This window comes from Fulmarus glacialis, unplaced genomic scaffold (genome assembly GCF_000690835.1).
Source record: "Fulmarus glacialis isolate BGI_N327 unplaced genomic scaffold, ASM69083v1 scaffold11881, whole genome shotgun sequence".
Lineage (NCBI taxonomy): Eukaryota > Metazoa > Chordata > Aves > Procellariiformes > Procellariidae > Fulmarus > Fulmarus glacialis.
In genome coordinates, this window is record NW_009190908.1 from 9,484 (window position 1) to 21,117 (window position 11,634).

Sequence of the window (11,634 nt, forward strand, 5' to 3'; positions counted from 1 at the left end):
GTAGTAAGTTAAATTGATCTTGATTCTCAGTTGTGTAATTGTATGGCCTTTTGAAAGTGTATTTGCCAGCCATATAGGAAGTATTAGAAGCAGTAGCTGAGTTGCAGTTTAGCTTACTCGCACAGGGAGGGGCTATTACGTTAAGTAGGGTGAAGGCTTGGATAATTGGGCACTCAGTAACTGTTTTAATTTCACTTTTCCTTTTGCATAGAACTACCACAGGCAGAAAATGTCTTATCTTTGATTTAAGGACACCTCCTTATAGAAACCGGACCTAATTAATTTAGATTGTGTCCTGGAGAAATTCTATTTTAGAGAGATATTTCTATATATTCACTAATTAGCATAATAAGGTTATGAAAAATCTAATGATATTCTGTGTAGTGTTTGGCTGTAAAATGAACATTATGAGACACTTTTGTTTGGGTGTGGCTGTTGCTTGCTTTATTATGGCATGCCTTCTTAAATCTGGTTTTAGGGAAAAAAAAAAAAGCAGGGTCTTTTTAATGTTAATTTGAAGGTTGAGCAAAATGACTGGGGATTTCTCACACAGATCAGATGCTGAAAACTGGATTGGTTCAGCAAGGGAGGCAGCATGGGTTTTGCCCTACCGTTCCACTGTCTGTTCCCGCAAGCATCTCTCCTGTAAATTGGCAGAGGGGCTCAGAAAGTGCTATTCTCTTCCCTTCAGACACTAGTGAGGACTCAGCAAAAGTTCAACAGCAAAGTACAGAAGCACCAGATCTCTGATTAGGCTGCAATTCTGAAACAAGCTCAGCTTTGTCCAGATCAGGAGCTTTCCAGAATATGCATGGGGATGAGGAACAAATAATGCAGGGCGAGTGCTGCCTGACATTGGGAATCCAGCTGATTGCTCTGCGTTATTTCATCCTCTCTTTCAGAACGAGAACATGGGGGACGTGACACCAGCAGAGGAGATTGAGCTCAGGGCTGCTTGCTGCCAGTTGTTTGAATCCAGCATGAGGAACGAAGCAAGAAGACTGAGGACTTTTTGGCAATGGCCAGGCACCTCACCTGTGTCTGCCCGAGATTTGGTCAAGGCTGGCTTTTTCTTTGTGGGTCCAAGAGATGAAGTACAGTGTTTCTGCTGTGGTGGTGTCCTGAAGGATTGGGGACCTGGTGATTGCCCAATAGCAGAGCACCTGAAGTTCTTCCCTTCCTGTAAATTCATTTGCGGTGAGGACGTTGGGAACCAAGAGATGCTTCCTCTTCAGGAGATTTTTGACACTGTGGATGGGCAGTTCCTTAGTCTTTTGCAGGGGATGGACAGCGAGGAGACAGCCCTGCCCAACGAACCAGAATACCCAGAGATGGTAACAGAGGAGGTGAGACTATCTACATTTCGGAACTGGCCACAATATACTGACATGCATCCTGAGCAACTGGCTAGAGCAGGATTCTTTTACACAGGTAGGTACTCTGGGGAAATGTTTTTAACGCTTATTCAAGTTAACTTTTGAAGGTGTCACTGTGTTTTGTTGCTTGCACAAATACTTGCAAGTATGTGTAGTGCAGTTAGAAACCACATCCTTCCTTCAGCTTGTGCTATTTCACTTGCTGCTTGTGCAGAATTCACTTCTATGTTACCTCCTGTTCGAGTACTACTGAGGGGTCCACTCCTAAGTCAATTCCCTTACCAGCAAGAGTGGAAAAAGTGACATGTTTTAAACAGATGTTTTACTGGCAGAAGTGTGCTTTAAGATCCACTGAGCCTATTTATTACTTGCACTTGTAAAAGGACTTGAGGCACTTACTTGGCACGTCATGTTTTGTATGAGCTCTGTCTTGCACTCCTTTTCTTGTCAAAAAACCAAATCTGCGTGAAACCTGTAGGTAGTCAGCCCATTTGGCTGTCACTGTGGCTTGTTGCTGTAAGGACCCTGGACTTGTAATACAGAAATAAAAAAGATACTTTTTGTTTTGAGGAAAATATTTGTTGTTATCATATGCATGTGAGTATCTGTATAACATCTTTTTTTTCCTGTTGAGAAGGGTTTGCTGGTTAGGTAATAGATTTGAATAAGTACTCCTCCCTGCATGGACCAGTCAGAGGAAATATTTACAGTACGTTAATGCTTGACTGTAATTAAATATTGGGGGGATCCTTCTGTTTTTTGAAAGCTAATAATGTAGTGATATTTCTGTGTGTTACAAGTGTGACTTCTTCCATATGAAGGAATCTGTTCATTTTGTATTTGCACATCAAATAGAGACATGGAAGAAAGGGACAGGCAGGGTCCACAAAGTAAAGGTCCCTTAGCAGAAACAAACTTGTGCATCCTGAATGCCTCATGCTTTCATTGTTGAAGTAAAATTGAATTGCCCCTTTCTCCACTTATTTAAGTACTATTTGTTGGTAAAGATGGAAATGGGAAAAAACAGGCTTAAATGTTGTGATAGCTGGAAAAATCTGAGATGCAACACAGTGAATGACATGCACATAAGAAAGTCTGTCTAAATAACGGACCTTCTGTTCTTTTAGCTTGAGTTAGAGGAAGTGACTGGTTAGTTTGCTGGTATGTCTCTTCCCTTCTGCAAGGTTTCACTGAAACTGCATAACCTGGATCTTGCTATAAATCTAGTTAATACTAAGAATCTGTAGCTGTCTACGTGGAGCACAGTAGCAGGGGCTAAACAGCATGCATGCCTAAATGGAAGAGCATTATAGGCATATTAGCTTATCTGCTGCTTTTGTCTTTTTATTAATTTTTAAGGCACACAAAAGACCAGCATGGCCAGGAACACAGAATAAACTGTAAAGCAGTGTCTGCAGCACAAAACCTGTGTGTTTTGTGTTGGACTTGATTTATCACTTGCAGAGCAGCTGTTTGAGAACCCAGCACAGGGGCTTACTTTGGGGACTCATTAGGCAGCAGCAGTCTGACGTGGCACTCCCCTGCGGTCACTTGAGCAGGAGAACTCTGGAACTGAGCACTTGACTTAAGCCAAACAGTGCTCCAACACGAGAGTGTCTGAAAGGTTGTGTCTCTGACCCAAACTCACTGGCAACCTTTACTGACATTGTTTCATTGCCCTTAGGGCAAGGCATTTGTAGGCCGTTGTTCTTAACTGTGGCTTTGGTCGTCCCCCCCCGCCCCCCCGTGATTTCTGTGAAGAGAAGCACAGAAGAAGGATGGGTAGCCTGGGACCATGTTGTGGCAAATTCTTATACCTGTGAGATGGAAGCTGTTTACATCATCTGACTGTGCCTGCTGCTGGTTATGGCAGATTGTGGTTAGGAAACAAAGTATGTTTATAGGTATAATTAATTACAGCTCTACTCTAAATGCAGGCAAGAGGGGATTGGATAGGTATGTGCATACATGGGAGCTATGGTGCTCACGTGCATGCTGCCTGTTAGCTTGTGACCCAGTTCTGGAATCATCTCAACCAGCCACAGCTCTGGGAGTTTAAACTCTCATCGGATTTGCTGCCCCTATACAGCTTGCACAGTGTTGGTAAATTGTCATCTGCTTATCTGTTCTGAGGGGTGTTTTGTGCTGAATCTCTCCCCCTGTTCTCATCCGGGGCTAGTAGAGCATACAGTGTCTCAGATGTCAAATAATCTCTTGATGTCTTTTTCAGGACAAGGTGATGTAGTGAGGTGTTTTTACTGTGATGGAGGTGTGAGGAATTGGTCGTTTGGAGATGATCCTTGGAGGGAACATGCCAAATGGTATCCGGGGTAAGTCAGTCTTGGTTGACAAATGTGTCTCATAGCAAGACCAAAAGATATGCCGAGCATTCCACACTGATTTCTTCTTTCATAAGATACAAGTACCCCCAGTTGAGAGACAAATGAGTCGCAACAGGTGTACTGGTAAGCACTGCTTCCAGGCTCTGGTTCTAGATTTTTCTACCTGGCTAGAGCAGGTGAAAAGCTAGTCAGGTATGTTCAATCATGTTTAACTGCATAAACCATTGCAGTAGTCTGTAACCTTCTGGAAATCCCTGAAATCTCGAGAGAGGTTCTGAATCCTCAAGATCAAAGTTGCACAGCAAGGGACCATCTTCAGATCCTAGTAGTGGGTCAGGATAGGACCACTTAGTCTGTACTGTCTTCCAAAAGTGCCTTCTTCCCATTCTCCCCTCACATGTGGGAGAACCAAAGATTGGCCTTAAAACTTAATCATCGTATCTTCAACTGCCTCTCCTTTTCTGTTTCTCCCTTTCCACCCTCCCCCAAAAATAGTTTATGTGTGTCTGGTGTCTCTTTGTATGTGTTATCCCTTACAATAGTTTGCTGACTCCAGGACGGTTGGCTTCAGTCCTTTTAGGCTTCTTCTCAGGCATTGCCACATCTTATGTTCCAAATGCTGATTTATCACTGGAGTGTTCTGTGTTAGTGATGAAACCTACTGGATGGTTGTCTAAGCTGTAACTAGTTTTTTTAAAAGAGAACTGTACAAATAGACGTGAGAAAGCCTAAATGTTTAGACCTTCTCACTTTAAAAGCAAAATCAAATGTTCAAGCTCAGCTAGAATGGCACAGTTCATACCTGGGATTTTCTAATTTGACCTACAGTTCACCATCTGAAAGTTCAATTAAAATCAGTTTCTTTGATATCAAAGAACAGCTTTGGTTTCTACTACTCTGAGCTACAAAAAGAAAGATATTGTAAACCTTGTTTTTCTGTAGCAGCTCTTGTGTTTTTCTGTGAACTAGTCTATTATCACATTTTCTGTGATCTGTTCCAAAGGACATTGCAGCTGAGCTCATCTTGGGCCAAACATGAAGACTGAATTGAGGGGGGGTGTCATGAGCCTCTTATTGTTGCCCTTTGTGCAAGGAGGGGGAAGAGAGACCATTATACTCCCTCTTCTTTAACGAATATAGCAGTTTGCTCATAATCCGATAGCACCCTTTGCTTCTAGAATTCAAACTACTACTGCTGCTTTCACTTGAGATATCCTGTACTAATGTATTTAAATCTTTCTGCTTATAGGTGTGAATTTTTATTGCGGTCGAGGGGGAGAGATTTTGTTAGCAGTGTTCAGGAGTCCTTTTCTAGCACCCTGCTATCTCCAGTGAGTCATGAATATTTTGTGTATAGTGGATGGGGGTTTGGTAGATAGGGGGAGTTTTGAATACATGCTTCTCGTGTGTGACTCTCTTGTGACATTTTCAGAGAGATTCCTGGGATCAGACTGAAGAAGATTCCTCTGCTTCCCAAGGTCAGTGCTCTAATTACATGGTGGTTTGTCTTCTGTTGAAAGTGGTGTACTCTTACTTCTATCCCACCCCAGCCTACTATGCACTCTGTAGACATGGTGTTTGAGAGATGTTTTGATATTCTAGAAGCTGTTTCACTCTATTTTTAGGAAATGGTGTCTAGCACAAGAAGCAAAATTGCTTGCTCTTATTGAGACCTCTTTGTCTAAGACTAGAGACATTTAGCTAGTCTGGATAATCATGTGACTTCTGGGTGCTCACGTAACCTTCCTTTGACTTGTCCATGCTCTTGATGTTGTTGTCTGTCTGTAGAGTCTTTTGGACTACAGCATTTTAAACATAGGAGACCAGAGAACAGCTAGAGGGTCCAGTTGTTCATGAAAGTGTTGATCCTGGGGATTTATTCCCATTGCATCAGTTGCTCCTGGAAATTTAAGTAGGTGAAATTTGGCTCCCACAGCTGTGGAAAACTGATTTTTCTCATTCTCTTGAAAAGCCTATCTGATAGGATGAGCTTAAGAAAGACTTAAGCCTTTGAACAGGCTGCCAGCTGAATTTCCCACTTCTAGCTTTACTGATGAATGGTTGAGCTAGATTATGAGGTAGGAGAGACTTCAGTTGGAATGTTCCACTTGATCTTCATGAAAGCAGTTTTGAGACTTCTGTTCTGGGATGTGAAAACAAAGATAAGGATTCTGGACTGGGGCCAAACATGGGAGACTTTGTTCACTGATACAGTAGAATAAACCATCCAAAATTAGTCTCTTGGTTTTTATGACATTGCTTTTGATTACTTTCTTGTGAATTATGATTGGAAGTAAAAACTGTAAATCTGGATGTTGATCTAGCTATACAGACGGCTTGAGGAATGTCCTAGAATATATTAATACCACTTTATATGGCATACTTCTTGCCCAAAGTTCCACCTTTTTAGTCAAGCATCTGTTCACTGCTTTACAGATCCTCTGAGGAATTGGGAATTGCAGGTTCCTCCTTCTCTGGATCAGTTTACCATAGTGCAGAATGTCCTGCAGATGGGCTTTGACCCCACCTGGGTGGCTAACCTGGTAGAGAATAAATACGTGCTGACTGGGACTTTCTACCTTTCTGAGTCTGAACTGATTTCTGATCTGCTTCAGCCAGACTGGGAAGAGAGCAGCAGTGCAGAGGAAAGCAGAGGTATGCCTGACTCGCACACCCACATTCTTGGTGGATGTTTAACTTCTTATTCACTTCATCTTGAGCACTATTGTGAGTGTCTTGCGGGTCTGCCTTCTCTCTTCCTAGGCTGGAATTAAGAATAGTAATGTACCCAAGCCGGCCTTTCTTTGAGAGGCTCAAGAATGAGGATCTGCTTTAAAGAAACCTGAAGGAGCTGTGATTACTGGGGTATCAGTAACTATATTTGCCTCCAATAGACTATGGTGTAGACATCCTCGATATTTTCTGCTGCCCTTAGACCTGTACTAGCAGACAGCTGCACGATGTGGAGGCTTGTGCACAAATTCACATCTGATACAGAGGCAGTTGTCTGAAAGCAACGCTTCTAGGATGGATGAGTACTCCAAGCCTATTTAAAATTGAATCAATGACTTGATCAGAAATAGCCATACTTCCTGTTTGTTTGGATAATATATATTCTCCTTAACTTATCTATGTCTGTCTTGTGTTATCTGTTTTATGGAGTCTGTTTGCCAAGTGAAGTTTATTTGAAGATGCAATTCCACACAGGCTTTCTCTGGTAGCAAGCCTGCTTTCCAAAGCTTCTGTCTCCATATTGTGGTCTGCCATCTCTTTAGCTAAGGCAAAAAAAAAAAAAAGTGTGACTAAAAAGTAGCACAGGAGTAGGAACGAGCAACTGATGGCTCCTGATGTCTGATAGATAAACCAGCTTTGCTGGGGAGATGATGTGATGTGGATATGTCTTGGTAGGGAGGTTGACATACATGGTGACTAAAGCACCACAGAGAACATCAGCTTCACCAGGCTGAGTGTGTGAAGTTAACAGCAGAGTAAAGAGGTGTTTGACCTAAGGCTACTGAAATCCAGGATATTTAATCTTTTTAAACAGCACTGTCTGAAGAGGGAGGAAAGGGGTAGCATTTAATGCCATCTTCTTTCCTGGTTATACAGATGCTGTTCAGAGAGAGACTGAAACATCAAGTTTAAGAGAAGAAATGCAATCTGTGCAACAAAAGGAATCAGGTGCACTGGGCTGACAGTGGTGGTGAAATTGAGCCTAGGCATAATTGGGGTGGCTTTTATAGTAATGGTATCAGTTGGTCGTTGTATTCATTCATTTTTTTTTTCATCCGGAAGGGCAATGTGTGCTAGCTTGAATGATAACTGAACATAGAGACCCTTTTTCAGGAATTAGTCTGCTTCACAGTGGAACTCTATTATACAAAAAATTCGGTTTATTGGGATAATTTACATATTACAGTAAAAAGATGTTGATCTCTGTCCCTGCTCAGTCCAGCATGTGTAGATATGCTGAATCTTGTGTAGATAAGCCAGAGTCTATAATAGCTGTAGTTTTTCAGCTTAAATGAAATTTGCCATCTTCACAGTCAGTCTCTGAACAAAATGATGAGCAAGTTGCAGTGTGACTTCCTAAGATGACAGGACTGGCACTCTGGACCTGTCATAATACTAACAGTTTGGGCTTTTTTTTTTTCTTTTTTTGGTAAAGATGAGTCTCGGATGAGCACAGAAGAACAGCTCCGACGCCTGCAAGAGGAAAGGATGTGCAAAGTGTGCATGGACAGAGATGTGTCTGTTGTGTTTGTTCCTTGTGGCCACCTGGTAGCTTGTGGAGAATGTGCCCTCAATTTGAGATTGTGTCCTATCTGCAGAGCAGTCATCCGGGGAAGTGTGAGGACTTTCATGTCCTGAACCATGATGTGCCTAAGGGAAAGATAAGTCTATACAACTCATTAATAACACAGCAGAGGAAGAAAATAAGTAAATAGTTCAATTGATGCTGGAGTAATCTTATTTGCAGGGTAGCTTGGCATAAGTGTAAAAACTTACTAAATGTGCCTCTTATGCACAGTGTTTCTAGTAAGCGTTGCTGGTTTGCTGTACTCTTGCTGATCTTGCTGTGGGACTGCTCCAGAAAAACTCTGCTGGTTTCTTTTGTCCTCCAAAAAGAGGCTTTTGTTGACAGAGATTCTCCTTCTTCAAATTCTTGCATTCTCAAATGAATCCCTGCTCTATGTTGAAATCAAGGGCTGTTTTCAGTAGTCTGTCTCTGGTTCTTTTTCTCTCATTTAGCTGTTGTTTAGAGATTATTCTGCTAGGGTTGATGGCTTCTTTCAGTAAGTCTGAGTCAAAATGGGGGTATTTTTATACAAAATGCATTCCGTTGAGACTAGAATACTCAGCAGCCAATGTATTGTGGGGGAGGGAGAATCTAGCTTTTTCTTCTGAGCTCTTTGCTGTCTTTTTTTTTTCCCTCCACTTGTTGAATTTTCAACAATTGACGGAATGCTTCAGTAATACTCAAATCCACATAACTAAGTGAAAAGCCTGGCCTATTGTAGACTCCCCAACCACTTTACTCTCAGCTGACCTCCCTAGACAGAAGGTGAAAGGCCCTTTGATGGTCAGCGTCACTAGATGATCTCATGGAAGCTTCTTGCAGATCCTCTTCCCTGACTGTTGGGTACTATTCTACTAGAAGATAACTATGGAAACTTACAGGACTTCTGTTTGCTGACTAAACTGATGATTCTTATTTTAAATGGAACATTCTATCATGTAGCCAAAAAGAGAAAGTTTTGTCAATACTATAGCTTGTTAACTGCAGGGGAAAGGAAATATGTTTTTTTTAAATTAACTGTTCTTTTTCATGGAATAAAAAGTTTTTCTTTTGTTTATCTTAAAGGTCTGAGTATCTGATTCTAGTATAATGCCCTACTGGGGGAGGGGGTGTGGTGGTATCGTAAGATGTTAGCACGGCATCAGTTTGTAGATCACTTGAACTTCTGTCCTTCAGTACTACGTGGGCATGAATGAGAGAAGCAACTGTTCTTACCATCCATTAGCTTCCTTTGGAATTCACAAGATGGCATGTGGGTCCTCCAGACTCTCTTAACTGCAATAGAAGGGGTAAGGATGCAGGAAGATAAGGACCCGATACATGAAGCTGTGTAAGTGGGGAATAATTCTGCATCTGAACTTGACGCAAAGTTTTGTACATTAAACACATCTGCGGAGACTGGAGCACTGGCTCTGAAGCTTCTTCTGTTTGGTTCCAGCCCTGGATACTGAACAGGGTTATAGGCTTGTCTCTGAGTAACTTCAAGGTGTCAGTTATTCCTGGGCCATGTGGGAGGGCAGATCTCTTCATCCTTCCCTTCAGAAGAAGGTAATATTAATGCAGCTCTTGGCAAAGATGAGAGAAATTACTAGTTGAGCATTTTAAACTCTCCAACTCTTGGAGGAATTGGTGGGTCTTTGCCAGACAGCAGCTTTCATAGGGAACAGAATTGCATCACCATGCCAAATTAGGTGTTGTGTCTGGGTTCAAGCTATCATTGGCTTTATTTTGCCTCTGTAAATAACAGCAAAAGCTTACAGTTTAAGTAGATGTGCTAATCTGAGAAGGGGAAAACAAAACCAGCTCAGTGTGGCTGAAACCTAGCCTGAGCATTAACAGGACTACAAGCTGTAAATATACCAGCTGTTTCTGGGGCTTCTTTTATTTAACACTTTGAAAATTGTGGTTTTTCCACATCTGGAAGGGTGGAGCTGTTTTTTCTATGGGAAGATGTCACTTCAGAAACAGGTACATGTTGTTTTTTGACAGTATCTCAAGTGATGTCTATCCCCAATAGAGGGCACTCCTAACCTGGTGATAAGGGAACGCACTGGAGCAAAACCTTCAGCTGCTCCTTACCCTTACAGCACGTTGGAGGTGCAAATGACTGGGAGTCCCTACCCTAACAGAACAGGGTCATCACATGACCTTGCAGTGCGTAGAGTAGGTCTAGCACAAGCAGACCAGGAGGAAGGGTTGTCAGAGTATGAAGGATGAATGGCTCTGCTAATGAAAACTAAAGGAGGTAACCAAGTGTGGAATATGATCCTTGGTAGCTTGTCTTATTTTCTTTCTTCTCAGACTGATTTTTTTTTTTTTGATGATTTATGGCAGTCATTCATACTAAATATTATAGGCTTACCTGAAACTTTATTTTACTTCTATTAAAAGATACTTAATTACCTGTGTTCATCATAACATAGGGTGGTAGTTATGGAGCTACTCTGTCATCACACTTGTATTTATTTAATTGATCTTTACCAGTGTGTATTACAGTCGAGAGGCATGCCGTTAAGTGCATAGTTTGATGCTTAGTCTCTTTAGAGTACTTCGCAAGTGTTTTTGATCAGTCGTCTTAGTAAATGTGGTGTCGAGGCTTGGTCAGTTTGAGATGTACAGTGTTAAAAACATGCAGACCTCAAAATAATTCAGAGAGTTCCTTCTGACTTCATACTACCATCTAGAAGAATTCTTCCTGAAACTACTAGTGAAATGTTTCAGCTGTTCAAAGCTGAAACTGTGCTTTCTCCACCATCTGTGCTGAATTTTGGTTGCACTTAAACAAAGCCAATAAAGAATGCTGGTGTCTAATAGACAACATTTTTCTTTGAGGAAAAGAAATTGTGTTAAACCAAAAAGTGTAAAGTCAGTGTTTTCTGGTGAGGAAAGGGAAGATTAATTTCAAAACCCCATATAAATGAAGTCTTTCATGGAACAATCTCATTGATTAGAGGATATGTATTCTTCCATTTCTTTTTCTGCCCCTCCAGGGAACATCAGGTGGGCAAGTAGAAATGAGTGCTATACAGAAATGAACTGAACCAAAGAAGAGGTGGAGAAATGCTAAGAGATTGTGTATGCACACTGCTACGCATGCTGTCTAAATGGTGTAGTAGCTTGTGTTCCACTGAGAGAGAGAGAGATTGTTTAACTTTGTAGCAACACGGTATTGACTAATATGGGAGGTAGTTATGTTTTGGGAGGCAGAGCTGTTTTAAAGATGGTTGAGCTTTTTCTTCCTCAAATGATGAAACTAGTATCAAACCAGCAACTGTCTGCTGTCTGTTCTGCTCCGTCAGAAGCTGTGGCTTCTACTGGCTAAAAGAAGGAGAAATAACCTATAGAGGACAACATTTTCACTTACAGCTGCACCTGATCAGAGCTCAGGGTGTTAGGTTGCAGTGGGTATCTAGAATGGAAGTTGCACAGAAACAAAAAATGTTCTCTTAGTGCTTATACTTTTGGGTTTATAGAAAAGGATTTTGCTTCCTGGGCCCTTTGGAATGGGACAAAGAAAGGTGCATCGTTCTGTCTTTGACTTAGCACTTAATGTTTTAATTTCTTTTAATTCTTTCCCTCACACTTTCCCTCCCTTGCATGGCTTTTAGCTTGACTC

The 11,634-nt window shown here is 41.6% G+C and overlaps 1 protein-coding gene across 1 annotated transcript; it reads left to right on the forward strand.

Annotated features, from left to right (window-relative positions):
- Positions 1 to 911: 911 nt before the first annotated feature.
- Positions 912 to 8,089, forward strand: BIRC7 (baculoviral IAP repeat containing 7). Its single transcript, XM_009586486.1, has 6 exons — positions 912 to 1,431; positions 3,607 to 3,706; positions 4,968 to 5,049; positions 5,151 to 5,196; positions 7,328 to 7,399; positions 7,887 to 8,089. Exons 1-6 carry the CDS (start codon positions 912 to 914, stop codon positions 8,087 to 8,089), a joined length of 1,023 nt encoding a protein of 340 aa, XP_009584781.1.
- Positions 8,090 to 11,634: the final 3,545 nt, after the last annotated feature.

What these genes read in the sequence shown, in the direction of transcription:
- BIRC7 (XM_009586486.1), top strand. Translation starts at nt 912, where the DNA reads ATGGGGGACGTGACACCAGCAGAGGAGATTGAGCTCAGGGCTGCTTGC. An exon ending in AGCAGGATTCTTTTACACAG is followed by an intron (nt 1,432 to 3,606) that starts GTAGGTACTCTG and finishes TGTCTTTTTCAG; the next exon opens with GACAAGGTGATGTAGTGAGG. An exon ending in CATGCCAAATGGTATCCGGG is followed by an intron (nt 3,707 to 4,967) that starts GTAAGTCAGTCT and finishes TTCTGCTTATAG; the next exon opens with GTGTGAATTTTTATTGCGGT.